Raw genomic sequence first — 24,251 nt, forward strand, 5'->3', positions numbered from 1 at the left:
AAGAGCCATCATATATAAGGTTTATGGACTAACGTTGTCACCTATTTGCTTGAGAAAAGATTGAGCTATGCAGAATTTAATTAGCATAATGGCTTTCACATCTAAAGCTGTACTTAAAATGTCCTCATATTATGCCATACACTCATTATCCCTCACTGAGCCAATGTATTTTTAATCTTTAAAAAGTTAATTGTGGCTGAAAATAAATTACACCCTTAGCACATTTGGAAGACAAATCCATAGCAGTTGACTTAACCTGTAAAAAGACTCATAAATAGGCACTCCATCTGCTTCTGCATCAGCACTGAAAGCCTTCATGACTAAACCTAATGTTAATATTCACATCTTGTTAATTATCACTTGTTGTTAATGAAGAAAGTGATGACTAGGTCAAACTTCCAGACAAAGGTTCCATCACTCAATAACCTGAATATTTAATTTACACCTTTCATCACAGCACTTAGATCTCCAACCTAAAACTGTAATTTGCAATTTAGACACTGCACTTGTTCAAACACACACTTCATATATGGGGCCAGTGAATTAATTACACTGTCTGGATCTGTACAGCAGCAGCAGCAGCACTTTGGTCTGACAGGAAGGATACTAGATCTGAATGGACACTTCAATGGGAACTACGTGAGACTACAAGACTAAGCCTCAGACTGTGGGGGACACAGATTCTCTTGGGCCCCTCGACCTTGGCTGAGAACGTATGCTTACTTCTGTCCTGGGGCAGGGACTGCTCAGAGCTTGTCTGGGATTGTTGCTGAGGCTGGAGAGGAGCACAGCACCCTGTGCACATGGGACTGAGCGTGTATGCAGAGTGTTCCTGCCCCCGGGACTCAGGAAGGGAGCTGAACTCTGCAAGTTCTGGCATCTGGGAGAGGATGTGTTTGTGCTTCTGCTGCTCATGCGGAATGGTCTTAAAGGCATGACTACTTCTTTCTCAGAATGTCAGTGTCTTTTGAGCTCACAGGATTATTTGCCAGTAGGTATACTCAAACACTTACTAGTTTTTATAAAATGTTCTGATAATTAAAGATGTGGTGAAGCCAAAGGATCTATAAGTGGATCCTCAATGGATGCCAATTATTCCGTTTTTAAATAGCTCCAAATAATTTTTCTGTGTTTGTCAACTGGAATTTTAATTGTCAGATTTTAGTAAGACTTTTATTTATGACATGGCACACTGTTGAAAAGTTTTTCCTTTATGGATGTATATTTAAATCTGGTTTCTGCATGTGCAAGTTTAACAATTTTCAGAGAGGGTTCTCAACTACGTTACCATAAACATATCATAGGAGTCAAGGCATTATTTCAAATCATGGCAAAGAAAATGAATGTTCTCTGACAGGTATGTTTCAAATTATATAGGGTGGGAGAGGAAAATTAAAATTCAAATAACTGCTCAGGGTGTTGTCTGTTATCAGCCTGGTAATTTCTGAAGTGTTGCTATCACAAAATGTCTAACAGGCTGCATGACAGGCAGACTCAGTACATCCACAGATGCAAATGGACCTGGAAGTTTGTAGTTCATGTCATTAGAGTTGGTCTTTTACTACAATTCACATATTGAAAAAGAATTTTGAATAGCACAGCTCCCACTGATAACTGTTACCATGTTACTACTCTCCAAGCTCTTCTAATAGTAAACATTATAAAATCTGATCTGCACAAACATGAATAATTAAGCAAAATGGTAATAATGAAGCTATCAAGAAAAGAAGACAGCAAGTACATTCAGGTATTCCTGCCACATCTCTGCTGCAAAAACTGAGAAAGTAGATACTGAAAGAAATGGATAGACTCTAGATTTGGACAGAAAATTCTCTCCAAAGTTATTAAAAAAAGTCTATCTGGACTGCAAGGCCACTAAACAGGGCAAAGAATCTCCTTGTTTATTCCACTGTAATCTTAATCATGCTGAAGAAATGAAAGAAAAATTACATTGCCTGAATTACAAAAGATACACAGACCAGAGTAGTTAAAATTGTGTATTTTCCTACTGGTAATTATTCAATCTTTCGACAATATTACCATTAGAAGTTTTAATCCCTCTCAGAGAAATAAATATCTATCAAAAAAAGATTGAATTTGTGCCTAATGAGATAGTGAAGAGATTGAGGAATTTCCTCAAGTGCTGATTAACAATTTCATTTAAAAAAACCCCTCAAAACCAAAACCCAAACAACAGATGGTACAGAATTATTTTTCTGATACAAGTCATTAAAGTGAAGAAATAAATAATTTTCCGTTTCTTTAACCTTGAGAGACTGGAACTTGTTGCTCTTGGGAGTTATTTGGTGTTAAACCAAATAACAACCTTTTGCATAATCAAATAAGGAGCTAGTAGTGGAAACAACCCAAAGCACTATTCACTCAAGTGACCAGCTGAGACAGACCAATGTTTCTTCTGGACTACCATTGCAAAAGAAATACAGAATAACTTCTTGCAAACCTAAGTGTTTTTATGAACTTTATTAAGGGGAAAAAATTGGCCCAAATTAGGGGGGGAAAAAAAGGGCGCATTACAGAAAGAAACATTAACATCTAAGAGTAATCATTTCAAAAGAAACTAAATCTAACTATTAGAAAAATCTTACACAGTTTCTATGAATATTTTCCAGGCCTAATGAAATCTGAATAGCAATGAAGTTAATATTGATTTTTTTCTAGTCTTTAAGAAGAGGTGAGCGTTTTGGCAACTTTGAAAGACGGCCATAAAGTCCTATCTACGATGTATAGTCTTTATGTTGCATTCCCCTGAAATAAGAAATAGTTACTGGTGTTATCATAATGCCAAGAGAATTTTGAGGATTAACAATAAAAGAGCTCCATATTTTATTTTGTAGTACACAAGAAATACAGAAAGGATTAGATTCAAGGCAAGAAGATATTACTGCTAACGGGATTTTTGTTTTATTTTGAAAGACCTGTTTTACAGAATTGTTCATTCCCAGAGAAAGAATACAAAATGAACACAATGTTATTCGACAAAAACAAGCTTGTAACATGTAGGATTACTAGAACTGCATTGTACAATCTAGGTCTTTAAATGCATGGCCTTCTTTGGTAAACAGAAGAGATTTCAAATACTGCTCAGCATCAGGGATGAAACCCTTTGGAAGTTGAATATGAACAATCATGTTGCATAACATGAATGACAGGAAAAGATTCTCCGTATGGAAGTGGTTAACTGGAAATCCTGGGATAGAGAATAGAATTACCCAACTAAGCATAAACTAAGAAATTAGTTTTGCAATTATTATGGCAATTCATTACTGCTTTGAAAAGAAGAAGAAATCTTTCTCAAGGTTCATTGATCAAGTATCTTTAATCATGGCAAAGGCTCTCTGACTCAGTAGCACACTTGCCTGGAACAAAACGTGCTTGAACTCAATTTCTTCAGCCTAGTCTGTTCAGGGATGGAATGAGTTTTGTCCCCATGTGGGACACACCCTGATAGGCTGACAGTGTCAGTACCAGAGTCAAAACCAGTGTCAGGAGACCAGAAAAAAAGTCAGTAAGCACAATCCCGACATCACAGCCTAGAGATTACAGTAGTCAGTAGTTTGCAAAGGGCCAGAGTTACTGGTTCTCCAGTGGTTTTTTTCATTTTAGATTAAGCAAGATGATTTGGGATGAAGGAAGAAGAAATAAACTCTGGAGGCATCTGAAGGAAGATGTTTGGGCCTGTCTTCCCACTTCTTTGCACAGTCCCTGTAAGAGCAAGGTCCTGATGCTGGCTGCTAGTTTATGTGTCAGCACAGCAGAAGCAGGATCAGGTTCCTGGCATCCACTGAAATAGAAGATTTTGCAACTTATTTCCCCCTTCCAGCCCACCACAGCGTTTCTTCCCTGACAACCTGCACACTTGAGGAAGTCTTAAACCCTGTGCAAGGGTTTTGAGAGCTTAAGCAGACACGTCCCTAGGAAGACCGACCTTAACTAGAACCAATGGAAGATCACCAAAACCTTGAGCATTGCCACATACTGCCATGTGGCTGACAAAGCTCTTGGTACATTTTTCATTCAGACCAACTTGCAGCACTTCACACAATGCTTGACACAGCTTGGGGTTAGCATGGGGCAGAGGCCATCCCCAGTAAGCACTGTGAATGCAGCCACTCTTTTTACCCTCTCTGAGGGAAGTCATTTCAGCTGTATGGAAGAGATCTGCACCAGGCTAGCTGGTCTGTTTTATTTCACAATGTGGATACAGATTTTTGCTCTTACTGATAAGTTATAATGACTTCTAATAACCATCACTTCTCTTTATCCTATTTTTTTAACTGTCTTATCAATTTATCAAGTCACAGAGAAACACGTCCACGAGGAAACCTGAGCACATGTGCACATGAAACACATCCGCAGTTATCCACTGAAGCTTTGAAAAACCGGGGGGCTAATTTTACTTTGTCAGAATCACAAATTAGAATGACTTTTTAATCACAGAACATCCTAAGAGCTACTCAGTCAGTGATCTCCCAACAGTTACACTATTACAGTATCATTAGTTTAGACCCTTTTCTTCCACACAGTGGCAGCTACAGTACACTCCTACAGTGCCATATGAATTGCTTATTTACATAGTCCTGTTGAGGACCATAGATTCTCATTCTAAACTGATAACTACCTTTTTTTAACAGTTAAAGGATTGGAAAGATAGTAAATAGCCCCATGCTATGATATTTATTGTTCTTCTCCAACTTGCTTTTCCCAGTGCTCTGGAAGTCACTCAGTTTCTAGGCATCAATCACAAGTTATCGCTTACTAAGGCCTATCAATATGGGAATAAACTACTTGCAGTGGTCAAACCCTCTGCAAAAAACAAACAAACAAACAAACCCCAACAAAACAACAACAACAACAACAAAACAACCAATAAAAAAAAATTGCAGTCGAGTATCTTGGACAGAAACCACCTTATTTTGTCATCTTTATGACACTGAGCAATATGAAGACTAGGTAAGAGACAAGATCCAGTCTCCCTCCTGTAAATCAGCTCAATAATGCAAATCATTTTTTTCAAATCAGAGCCCTTTAGAACTGAAAAAAAGATCAACCAAAAAACAACTTACCTCCAGTAAATGAGAATACCCACAAGAATCACTAGACAGATAAAAGTCAGGGCTGATACGACCACAAGTGGTATAACTGTCTTCTTCTCTGATTCCAGACTCTCAGCTAGACCAATACGAGACTCATGGCTAATATTACTTGCCTCTGCAGTCAGAGAAAATTGAAACAGTCCATGTTTAAATTCAGAGAAATACACAGCACAGGTGAATGTGTCTTATGAGCCTACTTAGTATCACTTACCTCTATGTTTTACTATGTACCGCAGAAAGTTTATACATTTGCAAACCAGCTTACAGAAGATAAGCAGATAGAGGGTAAAGCAAAGTGTTCAAGCTTATGTGACTCAGCCTTCCAGCAGTGGAGACTTCTCTTTGTAAGAATAGCAGACTGTTGTTAAAATTCAGAAGAAAGTGGTTTTTTTACTTTAATCTGTTTTATTAGCTGAAAGCCAAATGAGTTAAGAAATCTGAATACATAATATTGGAATGCACATTGGAATTGATATTAAACTGTCAGTCATATAATGCAAATCACTTCTCTGGCTAATAGGTTAATATGAAAATTACCTTGCAATAGTCTTTATGTGCTTGCTGTATTGCAGTTTAGCTTTCTGTATTTTTATTCATTGCCCATTCTGTAAACTGCCTTACAGATACACCCTGCTCCCTTTGAATCCAATTGCCTCTCTCAACTATACTGCAGCCAGAATTAAATTTCCCACCCCCATCTTTACTGGTGATCAAATTATTATTTGGATATTGCTTTGGTTTCCTATTTCTGTGAACCATATAATGTTGGATGACAGAGATATTTGGACATAGGAATCTGTACGAAGATTAAAACAATATATTTTATAATTTTATTAAAGAAGGAAACGCAATGGTGGACAACACCAATAATTTATTTTTAGCTTTGGTCATATCTCAAGAAGTAAGTATTTTAAAATTGTGACTTTGATGTTAAATAACTAACTTATTTCAATCTGTGCAGTTTACTGTGAGAATTACTTGAGTTAAAATGCAGAAATAATCACTTTTGCACTTTTTAGAATTAAACCCCAAGAATGTTTTCTGCTTTTGGGAACAGTCCTAATTCAATGAATTTTCTGTATAAGAGCGGAATTTTGCTGTACAGAAAACATCTGCACTCCACTGGGATTTCAAGAGACCAATTCTACATGAATGAAAAGCTTTTACACAAAGGGAGGAAGGAATGGAGTTGAATCTGGAAAAAAAAAAAAAAAAAGACAGCAAATTACATGCTCTAAATAGGACGTGAAAAAACAAATGGCTTCACACAGTACAGATTTCCAGGCAGCTCTATTTGCTTCCATTTTCTTGAGTTTAGAGGCTTTCAGGACTTTATGTGCAAAAAGGTCTAGGCTCTAATTTTGCAGATGTCTTCTTGGTTTTAATTTCAAAATACTCTTAAACACCCATATCAATCTCTTCTCTTTAAATTCTGTAGCTCAATGGGCAAAGTAATTGAAGGCACAAAGTTGCTTCTGAAAAATCTCCAAGTGTCTGTTGAGTAAGTTAAAATTGGTACTTCCATAGTTTTTCAGAGAAAAACTATGTTCATGCATAAAAAAACACAGTACGATCCCTTTGAAACAGTCAAGACTTGCTTATCCAATTCTGGACTAATTCACAGCATAAAATCCAATCCTATCTGTGTGATGACAGCGTTCCTTCAAACTTCATGACCATATTCTATTAGGAATATTCCACCCATGGGGAATGAAGTGCAGGCTTCTCCTGTAACAGGGGGTTTCTTGCCTACTTGGCTATCACTCCAATGATGGCAGCTAAAAAGGCAGTCTCAGCTATAGTAGATTTCTTTGGTTTCTAATAACTGGTATGTTTGGATCCTTTACATATTTCCTTCTAATTATTTGTCTTAGCTTTTCAACAGAAGCTGAAAGGTTTAGGTAGTTATAGAGAACTTACGGAGAAAATCCTACTTCAGAACAGGCATAACTACACATTAACAACTACAAGAATGGGTAAAGTTTAAAAGTCAATTTTTTCCTGCAATGGTCACAAGAAGACATTTCACCAATTGCTGCAAAATCCACTGCAATGTATAAGTAAGTTCTCGGGTGAGAGATTTTTGTGTTTGTTTCATTTCTTTATAGTTTAGTTAAGCAAATATGCTTTTGATTTACAGGAGACTGTGTTAGACATGCTGAAATTGAATGTTCATTTTTTAAAAAGCCAATATTAGGCATCATGTGTTGGAAAAAAAGTAATGCACACTCCTCCTCTAGTAATGTATAATCTTTTTTGAATTATTATTGGTAAAAATTCAAATGACATCCGTTATGTAAACTCTAGTGTTTTATGGCAACACTCATTCATAACAATAACATGGATTTTGAAATATTAGCATTATTTTTGCTTATTTTTGAAGGAATGTTATGCATTTTACACCATTGGTAACTACTTACCAGTGACCTAATTCACTAATTGATTCACACTTACTGAGTCCTACCTTGTTAGGACTCTTCGTAATGTCAATGTTTTTTATTCTCTTTTAATTTTCATTTTCTATTTTTACATTCTACTATCTCCAACTATATCGAGTGTCAATTTACCACCTGTTAATATTAGTAGTCTGTTGCTCATGAGTAATACAATCTTATGTAATTCAACTGCGTATTTATTTGAAAGACTGGGCAGAAGCCATGCTTTGTGAATTCCATTCCTTAATGGGTTTAGTTGAATGATACTGCCCTCTACAGATGCTGCAAGTACATAACAGAAATACAATTTATTTTTGAAATACCAATTCAAATTTGTTTGTTGCTTTTTTTTTGAAGGTCATTGATTATTTTTTACTTGATTCTTTGCTTTTCAATTCTCTAACACAAGAAGGAATGAAAATTATGTGTCTGAATATTTCAGATTTTCTACAGTGCATTTTTAAATACAAAGGAAATGTGTTACGAGTTTCGACTTCTGACTTTATCCTTGGAACTATGGATTGCAAATACTCTTGCTGAATTAAAGAGGAACAAATAAGAAAATAGCATTAAATATAAACAGCTAGAGGAGAATCTGGCTCTACTTTGGGAAGATGCAAATCTGGCACAAAAATTCTGCATCACACTGAAATCTGAAAGTGGCACACACAGAATAAAAATGAGTTCAGATCAATCACAATCAAACCAGCATCTTCTTCCTGGTACAACCTCTTAGAAAACACAAAGAAATGCTGCTGTAAGTTTAAAAGAGAATATCAGAGGTATGTTTCCTCTGGCAGAGGCATGGTTTCCTCCATGAGGGCAGCATCTGTCTTTGTACAGAGAGCTTAACAGTGAAACTAAGTCTCTCTCAAGGCTTTAAAACTAAAAGTAACAATCAGCACTGAAACAATTCTGGTTTCAGATCTTGCACGACTCAACTTCTGCTGACAGCATGCATCTATCCAAAAGCAGAACATCAATCATCTTACTGAAGAATATTTCAGGTGCAGTTTTAAGTAGCCAGAAGTAGCATTCACAAGATAACGAGCTCAGTATGAACCCCTGTTCCCCAATGCTTCCTTAATCACACCCATTGGCACTGTTATGTTCTCACTTTATTATCTGTTGATAAACCTTCTCATTCTCTACGGCACAAAAGTATCCCCTCACAGCTTCCCATGGTATTCATCAGACTTATCCATAACTAACCTGCCTCAGAGATGTTGAATACTGATGAGTGATCACTAGTAACAGATGAGGCTGATGACTGTGATGATCCAGGAGTTAATTCTGAGTTACCTGCTTCAACTGCCCCTTCAGTGTCTCTCTCATTATGGTCAGGAAAACTGAAATCTGTTGAAGTTTCATTATCATTAAGGCTATCTGAGGTACCTTGGCCAGAACCACTTTCTTCATCACTTGTCAAAACGGCCCAAGACTTAGACTCTGATGTGTTTTGCAACTGGGCTCTAGAAGTCTGAATGTGGTTCTCCAAAAATTTCAGGTTGTTGTGCTTCTCAGGTATCACATTCGCTGTCAAAGTTGGTATGGATGTATAATTGCGTCTGTCCATGGCACGGTTTATCTGACTGTCAGATGCAGCAGTAGAAAACTTCTGTTCTTCAGGTTTCTCAGATTTTGAACTTATAATTAGGTTACTCTGATCCTTGTTATTATTTACCTCTGTATTTTCATCCTCTACTACCATATCCTGATCTTCTCTATGGGAAGTGCATGAGATGCAGTTACTTACAGGGAAGTCATCATCATATTCATCGTAGTCATCCTCAACTACAGAAGACCACAAATCAGTACTGGACATGATACTGGGAGACAACCCAGAGGATTCTCTAGAAGGAACCAGCAACCTATTCAAAGTTACAGGGATCTCACTTTTGGAAGGAACTGCCGTAACTGAAATAAGTATATTTGGTAAAGGAAGAGTGTGATGAATGGACACATCAGAACCAGAAACAACTGCAGGCATATGAACAAGATCAAAACCAAGTGTGGAACTTGAAGAGACACTGTCAGCCTCGCTTCTTTCAAAAACACTTGAAGAGACATGGCTGTCCGTAGGAGTAGCTACAAGTGATGATGTGTCACCTGTTAGGGCGGGAGTTGTTACAGTGTTCACTGCCTGGGATGGAAAGGCATTTGTATTTTCTAAACTGGTCAGCTGGAATGAAACATCACTACTGTACAATGAAGGCATAACCTTCCGAACATCTTCACTGTTAAATAAACTGGATGAAACGTATTTCTCACTTGCATAAGAAAAAGATAAACCTTGAAGTGACGCTGTGGGCTTACTAAAAGTGTTTGACATCATATCAGCAACAGAAGGTGCAGATGTAGAATGCAGCTTGCTTTCAGTTGTAGCAGAACCTGGTCCCATTTGATGCAATATTTGGTCAAATGTAGAACTATCTTTTTGAACCCTTGAGCTTTCAGCCAATATTGGATCACTAGGCACAACTGCAGCTGTGTTAAGCAGAGTGCCATCACCAGAAGACTGGAAGGAGGACTGCAGTAATGCTTCGTTATTTAATGTAGCTGAGGTCTCATAAAAGTACAGCTGAGTCGAGGATAACATTTTGCTATAAGCAGGAACAGAGAGAGCTTGATCTGAGCTTGCACTAAGCATAGTTTTAAGCAAAGTGTCATCAAAGGCTGGAGTTGTAACATGCAAAGGCTGAACAGAAACGTGCTTTTCTGTAAGTTTACTAATATCATGATCAAATATCTTAGTAGTGGGAAAAGCAAGAGAGACTGGAAGGATTCCCTTTGTGCTAGAAACAGGAAGTGGGCTTTCTTGCAGAGACATATTCTGCTCAATTAAAACATTATTAGAAACAGATGCAGAAAGTTCATGTATCACTTTACTTTCATCACTGGAAGCCATTTCACTTAAAGAGGAGGACATTTTCATTTCTCTCTCATCTCCATATACAACATCACCTTTTTGAAGTATCTTATTAACATCACTAAACCCAGATGATTCATATGGAATCTCATCAACAAAATCAGAGGACGAAATGTTAAATACTGTCAAAGTATCTGTATCAGGCAAAAGGGACTCACTACCAGAGTATACTTCCGACCGATCCGTATCACTAGATAGAGAGCGCGTAGGCTGCAGCAAAGTATCAGCTTGTGATATTACAGAAGAAGGTTTATGCACCAGTACATTGTTATAGCTGCTAAATAAAGGATCTTGATGAAATATGTCAACAGAATCATGCACAAATTCTGCAGAGTCATAGGAAACAGTAAAGCTCTGTAGGGAGCCCACATTACCAGACAAAGCATAAGGAAGTTCAGACATTGTAGATAGTACATGCATATTTAAATCACTGCTGGATGGTTCAACTTGAGAAAATATGTGAGTTCTATTATGACCAAATATCAGTGTCTCCGAAGAAGCATGAGTGGTCTGATGTGACACCACATCAGCAAATTGAGCAAGGCTTGGCTGTATTAATGGATCACCCTCTGCCAACGTCAAAGAAGCATGCAGGGACACCTTATCACTTGCAACAGCTGGAGTAGCACTTTGTGGAAACATTTGAGAAACTGTATACAAACGGTGAAACATTTTACTACTGGAGTAAGCAGAGGAAAACGTAAGCAAAGGTACATCATCATAAGAAGACAGGGTGGGTTCAAATGACACATCAACACTGGGAAATACAGGTGTAGCATGCAAGGTCACATCACTATCTGATGTAGCAGGGGTAGTGTCGAGCATCTGAGAGTCAAACAATAAAGGGGTGACTAGAGGAAACACTTCACTACTGTAGGAAGGTTGAAGAGGTATCTCACCATTATAGACTGGCTGAGTTGTCTGAGAGAGTACCTCACTGGCAGCAGAAGCAGAACCATATTCTCCAGAGCTTGAAGAGATAGAATGAGGTGACAATTCAGCAGAGGAGAAAGCAAAGGTAGAATAATGTGGCAATTCTAAATCCGTGTCTGAAGTGTCTTGTGAAACCACTGGGCTGCTTGAATAGGGGACTGTAGTTGGCTTTAATGCCTCTACATAAGCATCAGTGTAACTGGTCTGAGACAACTGCCCGCTGGGTGATGTATCAACAGATGGAGTTGTTGGCTCTGTAGCATTATGAAACCATAAATTTCCATCAGTGGAGGAAGTATGCTTTGGAGGTTCATCAGAGCTTGAGGGTGCTAAGACTTCTGAAACATATTTAATGGAGCCTTGGGAAAGAACATCATGCACACTTATATCTGGACTTCCTGAAGGAAGGGCATCTTCTCGGGAGGTCTCCTCTGTAACCAGCTGTGATGAAGAAGTGGTAGGAACTGAACTCCAAAAATCATCAGATTCCTGATGAGGTTTGAAAGGAGACAATAAGAAATCTTCATCACCGTGGCCAGTGGTGGTTATTCTTGTTGGCTCGGTGCCTGAAGAAAGATATATAAACTCTTCTTCTGCGCCTTTGGTGGAGTCAATGAGTTGAGGAGGAATTCCAGTTATTGTTTGGGATTCCAAAAAAGGATCTTCCTCTTCAGAAATGTCACCAATAGGTGGAGAAGTAGCATAATAAACTGCTTTGAAAACATTATCCTTACCATGCAATTCTTCTCTTGTTAAGTATCTATTTGTTTTAGCTTCACTGGGTTTTTTTCCCATTTTTTCTTGACTGTAGCTGGATGTAATCACCTGAAAATCTCTCCTCAACTGGTTCATTGTACTGTCAGTGCTAGAAATCACTGCAGTTTCTTTATCCACCTCTGTTTCCTTTTCATCAACTTCATCCTTTGAAAAAAATATCATAGCCAAAGACAATTAAAAATATTTATAGACTCTGAACATGAATGAAAACTAGAACTGTAATAATACATTTTCTTTGATCAAAAAATCAAGAGGGGTAAAGCAAAGCAACACTTGAGAAGACTGTTGGTCTTAAACTGAAGTATTCACTGCAAAAACAAGTATCCTCTTTTATCTTGAAAAATATTACTTATTTGCAATAAAACCAGAAAAATGCTGTGTCCCAACAACTTCTTCAATATTGCATTACTTAAATTGTGTTTGTGAGGCAAAAATCGCTCACAGTATTTATCTACTTTATTTAAAAAGCTCCAACCTTTCCTAATAAAATAAAATTGTATGTGCAATATATAGCATATATTGTATACACAACAATGAAAAAATGGTATTGCTATCAGAATGTCTTATAGATTTGCACTAATATCCTGATGGTACTTAATCTGTAATACTAAAACCAGAATTTGTAAAATACATTTATGACCCCAATTCTGCTGAACTGTCAGAATTTTCTGGAAAGTAAGATTTCACGATTCCCAGCACGACTGTCAGAGTTTTGCAAGTGCTGTGAGTCATATTCCCATGTCCTGTTACGACCCTTTGTCTTCTGAACATGAATGATAATGAATAACAATACTTTGTGCAAAATCTGAGTTAGAGTTTTGCCTTTTAAGGACATATTCAAAAGAGAAAAAATATTATGTGTTTGAATGCAATCAGGACTTAGGCAGTATTTGAGGACCTAAGGTCAAATCTTTTTGCCCCCTCTTCAGCTTTCCCTGCACCAAATCAAAACCTGTAAGACTGAAGCACCTAACTCGCTCAGCAAGCATTTTTATTTTGACTAAGACACAGCGGCCCCTGCAACTCTGTACTGTGCCTCCATCTAGAGCTGCACCAGAACTGAACCTGTCCCAGACCAACTCTGCAATCTAGATTGAGGTACATTTCAGTTTCTGAAGGGACTTAATCTGACAGGCACACATAGCCCTAAGAGACAGAGCAGCACAGAGCCCCTAGCACAACAGTTTCTGGTTTTTTTTTTGTTTTTTTTTTTTTTTTTTTTTTTTTTTTTTTTTTTTTGTCGTGTGGCTTTTTTGTTTTGGTTTGGGTTATTTGGTTTGGTTTGTTTTGTTTTGTTTTTCCAAAGATCTGTCTTGGAGATGTGCTGGAAATGCCACTGGTTTTTATTCAAAAGCATAATGCTGAGACAAAACAACCAGTAGACAGGAGATAGGCACAGTTATCAATCTAACAGCTCCTCAGTTTCCACTATAGTTTAGGTTCAGTAGCTCTCCCATTCCCGAACTGAACAGGGCACAGCAGGGAAAATAATGTAAAAAATCAACAGCCTTTGAAAGAATGTGCCCATGATAAAGAGCTGCTGAGTACATTCTTGACTGAGGCACTCAGCAAACAGGAGTTGTGAACTTTTACCCAGTCTCACCAGAGCAAGGGCTTTACCCACTGTGCTAGAGCTGGGCTTTACACTGCAGTGCCTCTTTGAACCAGCAACCAGGAACCCCTCATGCACTCACACAACATAAGGCACCTCAGACATGACTCTCAGGTTTGGATTTTTTTCTAAAGACTAAATACCAAAAATGTAGGGACAGTAGCACCAAGACTGATTGTCTTCAAACCTGGCCTGGACTGGGCAGGCCCTTGTTTCTAAAGATCTACTTTCTGCAAAGCAACGTATGCACTTCTAAACTTTCTTGGTTCAAGTAAAAATCAGTTGATTTTCACTGGCACCTAACAGATGCAATATAATAATCTAGATACACAGCTTACAACAACAGAGAAATGACTTTATTACTGGTTACTCAGTGTCCACAAATGCAAAGAAGGGTAAATAGACAGGTAAGCACAGGCTGTCCATTTAACTAAAAAGACTTGTTATACGGTGAGAATATTGTGGTCATAGATGGAAGCTATACATTAAAAATTCTGAGGCATTACTTAATCTTACTTAATAAATGTCTTACTGAAGTAACTGCCTACATTGAAAATTGGTATTAGAGACTGTTAAAAACTTAATTACGGTATTTTTACATCTCTCCTTTTGGTGACACCAGAAACCTGGGAAGCCTCCAAAGGTTACCATAAGATCATCAAAATTTTGTAAAATAGAGCTATACTTCAAAGTATAACTTGAGTTCAAGACGCAAATGACCCTCCAAGAATTTCTGAGTAACGGTTAAACCAATAGCACACTGTTAGCAGACACTTGAATTTCACTCTTCAGCACAACTATCGTCCTCCCGTACTTTAATTTACTATATGATAAGATCATCACAAGCAAGGACAAATCAAACTTCTCTTTAACTAAAAAGCCTAACACTGGAGGTAGCTTTGATTCTACTAAATGAACAATTCTGTCAGACTTAACAGAGGGGTGATTGTAAACTGATGCCTTATTTTAGAAATATTTAGGAATATGCTGTGATATCCTTTACTACAACATGTATCTCCAGCCTCAGAGAAATATTGAGGTATCTCCAGAGTTATCTAGGGAGAAATATAGCTCAAAGGCTATATATGCACAAACATACGTATACATATGTATGTATGTTTGTTATGTATACATGTATTATGTATACATAAATGCAGATAATACACTCGGTGACACAGTTCAGTAATTTTTCACAGAACATGATTTCAATCTAGTTGAAATGTATTTATTTTAAATATTCTTTTAAAAAACAAATGAATGCTATACCTCATATTCTTCAGCTTCACTCAGTTCAGGAATGAGGTCAGCCTCTATAAAACAAAAATACACACTGTATCATCCACGATTTTAAATAGACAGAACTTTGAATTCTGCAAGGACTCAACTGACTAATGGTTATTGAGACCATGTCTAAGATTTTTTGTAGGACTGTATTTGGAGAAGTGGCCAACCCCCTGGAGTGAGGACTAAGGGTAGCAATGCTCACTCATCTAGACAGGACACATTCACTCAGCCACAACAGTTTATCTGGCTCTATTTTAATACCTTTGGATTTGAACTTTTGGAGGAATAACATGCTGGCTGGGGAAAGCCAAGTTTACAAGAACATTTTCAATGAGAAATATGGTTTAATGCAGAAATACAGAAGAGAAAAAAACAGTAAGTCTGGGAATCAACTTTTCCCCAGATTAAGTCGGAAAGCTCTGAAGACATTCTTGTAAAATAATCTATTCTATAATTTTCTAATAGAAAATTCCTTATTTGTGCACCCCGGCTTGGGCTTAGGTTCCAGAGCAACAGCAGTGCCATCTTGGTCAGTATGCAGCAGGTTGCATGCTTCCAGCAAGGCAGACCAAAGAGACCCACCCTTCCCAGTGTCTACAGTCTCTTTCAAACCCTCACCCTTACTTGATTTAATGCAAAGACATGAAGCCAGTTATATCACATCCCAGAAAAACTCCCTAATAAACAGGTACTGCACGGTCCATGAAGAACTACTTTAGAGGTTTTTGAGGCACTCCCAATTTTCAAAAATAAAAACCAATTGAAACAGGCTGAAGAAATTAATTTCCTACAACGCAGTTAAAAATCCATCTCTCCAAATTCAGAAGTAGTCTCTTCCCTCTTTTCAGCCAAACCCAATGTTATTCTTCTGACGGTGGTCAGCAAGAAGAGGCTTCAAAGCAGGTTGAAAGAAACATTCACCTCTCTAGTAGGAACTGGCACAGGTCTTCATTGAGCACTCATGCACCATATTGCTCCTTTGGTCCACAAAAAGGCCCATGTCCATTCTGAGTCTTTCCAAGGCTTTTTCCTAAGCCATGTTCTAGCACTCTATCTGCATGCAAGTTCTAACAGACATTCTGAGGGCTGGTTTGAACTAGGTGAAAATGCTAACCTCTTACCCTGGACAGCAATTCTAACAATACTATCACACACAGCTCCACGTCTGCATTTCCTCCACAATTCCCAAATGTAGCTTGTTCAATACATTAGGATAAAGATGCCACCTCCATATTTCTCGTTTAAGCAAAGTCAGATGACTTAATTTGTATTCTCTTTGGTCTATCTGTATCTACCTTCCAAAACAAATTGAGATGTGCTCTATGCAACATATACTAGATTAAGTTTACCAAACTAATAAGCTCATACAATATTATCTGTAGGTTATAGCATGCAAACAAATTTTGACTAAGCAATGCTGCACAAAGTCTTCACAAATTGTCCTTTAGTAAAAAACATCTATAAATTACCAAGTCTGGAATTGACCTTTCCTTAGCTAGATAGACAAAAAATTATCTTACCTCTGACTCCTGAGGCTTAGGAGGCTCTGGGGCAGAGTGGGGAGGGGAGCAGAGGGGAGGAAGGGGTGGATGAGCTAATGATATTCCCTGGCTTCTCAATGATACAAATCAAATATTGACATTAGTCTGAATGCCTTTCCATAATAGACCCACACCATGTGCTAGGTATTCAATAGACTTCTCTGAAACATATTTTTAGTACATCCATTCTATTCATTCTTTTTTGTGGACACTATTCTTGCGCTGAGCTTTAATCAGACTCAGTCAGAACAACAAACTGTACAGATTGTGCTAGAGTATATAGTAGGACATATGCTCTCAAATTCCACCAGCAGGAAACTACAGTTTCATGCTGTTTTCTCAAGGGAGAGGCATTAACATACATATATAAATACATACACACACACATATATATATACACATACACACACACACACACACACACACACACACACACACACATATATATATATAAACCTGTTTATTAACAAAAATAGTAAATCTCCAGGAACTTTACAATGGATATTTAAATTTAGATGGTCACAGAAAATTTATTTGTCAAAAGTATTAGAGACACACACTTACAGAAGTTCTGTTAATCCTGCTGCTGAGCCTTTGATTTGACAGGAGATTACAGAAATATAGTAACATCCCCCATCCAAGGTGAAGAGCCACACCCTCCAAAAAACAGCCCTTTGATGTAGGTTGATGAACAAGCTTGTTTATTTTTTCTGGAACCACATATTGATTATTCTATAGTATACATTTTAAAATAAAATAGTTAGCGTCCGGTAGAGGTCTTTTCATAGTCCATTTTAATGACAGATGAAGAAATGATAAAACAAATACAGAAAATGTAACTATTTCCCTACATTTTTTCAACGGAAATGTTTAAAAAATCCCTTTAAACAATGTGATTTATAATCACAGAATAATGTGCATAACATAAACTCTTTCATTTCTGTACTGACTTACGTAATAAATGACATGGAAAGAACAAAAGTAAAGCCTGCTTCTTTCGATTAAATTAGTTTTCAGATTTCTACTTTTATCAGCACAAAATTAGAAAAAAGCATCTCCTAAATCAGACATTTAATATATGCTTAGTGTTTTTCAGGACAAGAATCACAAAGACGAGTTACAAAGAGGTTGCAGAGTTAGACCCTCACAGAGCATTGCTTACAGCGTGAGCTGCCAGGCGGGAGACAGCATTTGAGAGTTATATCCCAGCATGCTGGGGTTTTTTTTGACAAACACGAGCTGAAGTCTACACAAAGGAATAGGAGTGGGGAGTTATATTCTTATTTTTCCTCTCCTGTGTCACCAAAAGCATGTAAGTACCATCAGTATTAGCTACACAACAAACTATTGCACAACCTTCAGTTCTACACAGATGTTATTCAGAGAGTCAAAGTACACATTTACAGTTATTCAAAATCCAATTCTAATAACAAAGAAAATTTGTAAATAAGAGTTGGATTTTTATCAAAGCTGATTAAAATACTCTGTACACAATTCCCTAAATTTTTGATGGAAAATCTGTAGCTACCTCAAGTAGTGCATTTCTTGCTTTTACTAAGTGGAGACTAACTGGAAAAAATTTTAACCTCCACACATGCTGCATTTTAAGGTGAAGGGCTGCAATTCTGAAGAGTTCAGGAAAAACCCAAAGAGCAGAGGTCTCCACTATGGTGGCTTGCCCAATGTCATTACATTGCAGCTCCTGAGGCTTCCAAACTGAAGCAGAGACCACAGCCCAAAGAGGTCCTTCATCTTACAAAACATTGCTGAGAACAAGAGCCTTGGATCCGTGGATCACCAGAGCCTGCAGAGCCCTTGCTAAACATATGGGAGGCACCAGACTGGGTGGGGAAAAGGCATGAGAAACACTCTCTTGCAAGAATCTCAGAAAGGAAAGTCTAAAACAACAGTCTTGAGCTTTTTGAATACCAGATCTCATTAGAAGTGGCCACTCCAAGGGTAGAATTCCTCCTGGAAAATGGCCCATCTAATGGCTCCGCATGACTCATGCCTTGTTTTAGCTCTTAACAGGAAGACTAATTGATCTGGAGGTGACTGTAGTGAATTTCGTCTTAATTAAACTGGATTACTCAGAGTAATTCTTGAAAATGAAAGATTTAAATTATGCTTTATGTGTGTCAACTTTAATTCATGTCTTCATGGTGAAGAAAACTTTTCTTTCATAAATTCCCAAGCAGGAGCTCCAAGAAATCCCCTTTTGCCTCAAGATCTATAAAGCAGATCACAAAACCAATTTGATGTTATAGTTGTAATCAGTAAGCTGCTCTGAAGAAAACTTTCTTATTAGATATCTACATTCTCATATATATGTCTGTTGTCTAATATTAAGTATATTATAATTAAATATGAAAATATTTGAAGCATTTGCAACAGTTAATTCAGGTGTAAATAATTAGTAAAAGTTATTATGCAAGTAAACATTAATATCAGAAATTAACGGAAGTTTTTTTTTCATATTTTAAAATTGTATCCAGAGTTGACAGAGCATGTAAGGAACTTATTTACAGAGCAATGTACACTCTTAGAAATCATACTAATTACATGAGAGGATTTTCCCCTGAATTTTCTTTACTCAATGCTTTCAGAGGTACCACTCTGGAAGTGCCAAAATAAAAGAACCAAATTAGATTTAATAATTTTGGGTTCATTTCAGATAGGAATCATGTCAATGAAACTTTTGGTTTGTTTTTTTTTTTAAACAGGCAAATTTTCATTTCTCTATTTAATTTTTATTTAAGAGCTTCGCTCTCTTTTTACTTATATTGATTAAAATTTAAAATATCGAAGTAGAAATTAATGATTTGTCCGTGTAAAAAGGCTTGAAAGTATCAAACCTTCAGTCTGATACATAACAGTTATTACAGCAAATATAGCACAGTCTGAAATATAACTTTTATTGTACCAAATTCTCTTGTCTGAGCATACAAACCTCAGAGAAATCTCTCCTGATACTGCAAGGTGAAGTTAATTTTCTGGTATGTATTTCCCTCACTCTTCCTTCTACCAGAGTGAATGCAAGGCCCCTGTTTTGCATGACTTCAGCAGACGTACAGCAGGGATGCCATGCCGGGTGGCTGGCCCTGCACAGCCACAGGCTGCCTCATCATCCTCCTGCTGAGCCTGTTCCTCAGCAGCATCTGCTGGTGCCACAGCTGCACTGGCAGTGCTTGCCCGGCCCCAGTGCTCCTGTCTCTCTCCCTGCCTCTGCACTCACATCTCCTGCCAAAGGGAGTCATGGAACACAGCAGGGTGGTACGCAACTCATCCTTACAGCAGGGATACAGCAGTAGCAGGAGGAGGGTGGTTTATCCTCTGGATATCACCTATACTGGACTTTGCTTTGCAAGATATATTTTCACAGGTTTTACAGCTGTGATGGCAGCAGTGTACTGACTTGATTTGTTGAACTGTTGTTAAATGATGATAACACAATGCTGCTTACTTGCCATTCCATGCAGGAATGGATGTGAGGTATAGATAAATGTTCATCTGAGAAAACTCTTCAAACACAAACCCAGCAAATTCTGGAAAGTAAGTGGAAGAATATAGTATCTAAGACATGGATAAAAGGTAGACAGAAGAGTGAAATGTCAGGCAGAATGTCCGAACTTTGTTGTGGACTTTTCAGAAAACTAAAGAGAAATAGGAAAATTCTGGTAAATACTAACCTAAGACTCCAAAACACATTATTCTTAATACATTGTGTTTGAAAGACAAGTTAAATCTTTATTAAAAACGTGGATGTACTATACCTGATGATGTGTCCTCCACCTACAGACAAACCCGCATAATTACAAAACTATTTACCCTTATTAGTCCAGAATTCATGTGGTAGGGATTGTTGAGAATCACATTCTCCCTCACTTTAAAGGAATGTGGCTCCCTTGACATGAAAAACTGGCCTGTTTTCCCAAGTTCACCACAACATCACTAATGACCTTGCTGTAGCTAAACAGACATACATAAGCATGAAACAGAATTTACAGAATACATAAACAAACAACAAAATCCAGGCCCTTAGATTAAAAAATAGCTCCTAACATGATCAAAATGTTTTAGATTTTTTTCTATGATTAATAACAGTGTTCTCAATTAAAAACACAGCTCCCACTCACTTCCATAAGAATTGAATCTGATGCTAAAAACTTACACCAAATTTTAAGTAATTATTAAGGACAAGATGAAGCTTCATGCTATAGTTTCAAGTTATTTCATATTTGCCAGCAGGCAGAGAAGCAAATCGGGCTGTGAAATTATTAAGATTTGTTTGTTAGGCTTTTTGATTTTTTGTGAGGCAGCATTAAGAAGCAAGGGAATTCCATTATCACAAGTCTTTTGAAATCAAACTCCAAGTTTTCATAAGAAATCAAATTTCAGAATCATTAATATAGACTTATAAACAATATATTTGGGTTGTATTGCTTGATTCCTTAATACTTTGGCTGTGTGGAGTAATTTTGAGAGGATGCTTGAACCATAGAGAAATAATACCAAACATGGTTTTATTTCCCTACATATCTAAAAGATACACTTGTGAGATTTGAAATCAAGTAGGTGCTTTTCAGAAAAGTCTTAGAATTTTAAAAATTAACATGCTGGTTTTTTATAGGTAATGCTTACAAGGAATTATGTCATATAAAATATCATTAGCAAGGGACATGCTGAAGGTTAACTGCAGCTATTTTGAAATTTCATTTTGGCATAATTTGGAAGTCACGCATTTTAACTGGTTTGCAAACAAACTACTTCTTCAAATACAGAATTTTCAGCTAAAAGGGATCACTAAACTCAAAACACCACTTACCTGTGTCCTCTAAAGGCATATCAACAATGACTTGGTCACTGTACTTTCCATGCAGACCATTAGAACAAACAGCAACTATCTGAAGAACATAACTGGTATTGGGCAGCAGATTATTTAGAATAGCCCCCTAAAAGAAAAAACACATTTAATAATTTATTTGCAAATAAGTATCAAGTATTTGAAAATTTTATTTTTTTAATAAACATTTTTTATGAACCGTAAAGCCCCTTTCTTCTAGTACTATAATGTGTGCTTTTTATATTTTATTATCACAAACGGTTTTCAGTCAAATAAAAAAAAAAAAACAACTTGTGACTTTTTACATGGAGGATTCCAAACCAAGTAACTATTCCGCATTGAACACAAGTTTAGGTAACATTATGTCTTATGAGTCTTTAAAGAGGGATAGAGGAACAGATCTCATTAGTAAAATAACATGAAGCTGTAAGCAGTAACTCAGTATTTATAGCAGTATAATTGAATTGAATCTCACTAGTTGCTTGTGTAGGTCATTCTTTCACACCCATGAGCAATGTAGTACAGATTATTAATAACTGACAATGGCTTTTATGGCTACAGAGCTCTGGTTGACATGGTCATGGCAAGTATAGGCAAATCGAAGAAGCAATCTGTAGAGTTTTTCCCTGTTCTAGACAAGAGAAGCTTTTTCTTTTGTTTTAAACTGTCTTTGTGGTTTTACAGCCAAAAAATGAGATAATTTCTCTTAAATCAGCTCCCATCCACAGTTTAATCTGACACAACAATCAACAGTGAGTTGTTACACCATCATCCCTTTTTATGAAACTTGAAGAGTTTACAGTTACCAAGTCCTGATACCCATCTGTCAGAAACTCGTGCTTAGTCTGGTCTTCTCCATCCAGCTGTTGATAAAAGACAGCAAACCTCTCAATCGTGGTGTCGTATACAACACGAGGTCTTTCCCATGTAACAAGAAGACTAGTATAATTCTTTGGATCAGATTGAACATTTTCAGGTTCTGAGCTGCAAACTGGAAGAAAGAAAAGAGGAAAGAATATGGTATTTATTAAACAGTACAAGTATCGACTAAAATCTTGAGATACCTCCTGAGAAAAGTAATGAAAATCTTTTTGTGTGCCTCAATTTTAGCCTTCTACTAAAATATTTGAAATGCCATGCCACTATAAACAAAACCAGTATTTTAACACTGGATTTCCAAAAGAAAGTAAAGTTGAAGACTCAGTCTCCTCTCCCTGCCCCTTATACCATACTTTGGGAGATATTAGTATCCAGTTCCTAAGAAATAAAATATAAAGGATAGAACATAAATATTCTTATATCTGTTTTGAGAATCAAAAAATCTCAACAATTCTGCCTTTATGGTTCCATCAAAGTAGCACTAGAAAAGCTGCATCCTCTCACACTAGCTATAATAGAATAATCCACAGTACATGGCTTTTAATGGTTAAAGATACACCTATCACCTGACTTTCTCCTCAAGGCTGTTTGAATCTTGTTACAGTATTTAAGAAAGAAAAGGCAAATAAGAAAAAGCAAAGTATTACATTAGCAGTAGTCATTTAATGTTATTATATTTTAAGGCTTGTTATTATATTTCAGCTTGACTTTTACACAAGCAATTACAAAGTCATTCCCTATTTGGAAAAAATGAGGAAACATTTTTTACATCTCATAATGTGCTTAGAGCAATATATGAGTACCTAGAAAGAGCATGCAAAAAACCCTATTCAGCTAACTAAGAAAACAAGTGCAGATCCTTTGGAGTTCTCTAAAAAGAAGCAAACACCAAGATGCCTCAACGCTTCGGGGGACAACGCTGCATTTTGAAAGACAAGTCCTTCAGCTTTTCATTTTGCCACGTGAACACAAGGGGGCACACAAGCCCCACCAAAATATTTGTCAAAAGGCTTTCTGCCGTTCCCCAGGGAAGGTGGGCACTTCTGAGCAGCTTCCGTCTGAGCTAGTCAATGGAAAATAAACAGCAAGGCTTTTTTAATTTTTGTGTTCGTGCGCGTATGCTAATGGTAGAGGCAGCGTTAGTCTATGTAAGTTAGGTGAATTCTGTTGCCAGGTTTTGTATCTACTGTGCTATATAACTGATACACCATTTTATTAATTACACTTAATTATTTTAATTGATGCAAAAAAGAGCAAATTTTTTTAAAAAAAATCTCATGTTGTGTCCATTCCATCCCTAAAACTTATCATTCCTGCCCATTTCCACCAGATGGCAAGGAGAAATCATTAGACCAGCAAAGATGATTCCCTTCTCAATTCTGATTAATAAGACAGGTGATTTAAACAGATTTCATTCTTTTTCAATGACTCTAAAGATTCCTCCAGTATTTATTTTCAAAGGTTTTTTAAAATTCTTGTCAAAATTATTTTTTATAATATAAACACCAAGCTTCTCTGTATTCCAAATTCTTCTCCACTGTCCTTTTTCCTCCTTTCATCTTTTTTGCTTCTGAGTGAATCTGGTTCTGAAATCTCTGTCTGTATTCACTCACAGAGTATTACTATAAGGTACAAGCTTGGTGCTTCCAGTGCTATTTCTTTTATTTTCTTCTTTCCTTTTCCAGATGGTTCTTCTATTTTTTCCCAAGGAAGAAGGTCTTCCTTTTTGTTCTCCTCCTTTTGATCTTCATCTCAGCAATGAGGATATTATTATGTGACAATCATCTACATATTATTTCACCTCCATTTCTTCCCAAAATGTTTTCTCTTGCCCTTCTTCTGGTGTCACCTCATAAATCATCCTGCTGATCCCTTTTCTTTCCTACCAGTCAGAAACACAGAAG

At 37.0% G+C, this 24,251-nt stretch overlaps 1 protein-coding gene across 6 annotated transcripts in view; it reads right to left on the reverse strand.

Moving 5' to 3' along the window:
• Positions 1–24,251, reverse strand: part of PTPRZ1 (protein tyrosine phosphatase receptor type Z1) — a 132,166-nt gene that overhangs the window by 22,591 nt on the left and 85,324 nt on the right. For 4 of the 6 annotated variants that reach the window (XM_066183016.1, XM_066183013.1, XM_066183014.1 and 1 more), the window contains exons 9-13: positions 22,275–22,459; positions 21,451–21,577; positions 15,067–15,110; positions 8,762–12,332; positions 5,085–5,229 (exon numbers count right to left, since the gene is read on the reverse strand). In XM_066183016.1, coding sequence (XP_066039113.1) covers positions 5,085–5,229; positions 8,762–12,332; positions 15,067–15,110; positions 21,451–21,577; positions 22,275–22,459 — 4,072 coding nt within the window. The remainder of the gene's footprint in view (positions 1–5,084; positions 5,230–8,761; positions 12,333–15,066; positions 15,111–21,450; positions 21,578–22,274; positions 22,460–24,251) is intronic. The other 2 variants (XM_066183017.1, XM_066183015.1) reach the window with 2 other exon arrangements.

Source organism: Chamaea fasciata, unplaced genomic scaffold (genome assembly GCF_029207755.1).
Source record: "Chamaea fasciata isolate MVZ Bird 193981 ecotype frontalis unplaced genomic scaffold, bChaFas1.0.hap1 SCAF_5, whole genome shotgun sequence".
NCBI lineage: Eukaryota > Metazoa > Chordata > Aves > Passeriformes > Sylviidae > Chamaea > Chamaea fasciata.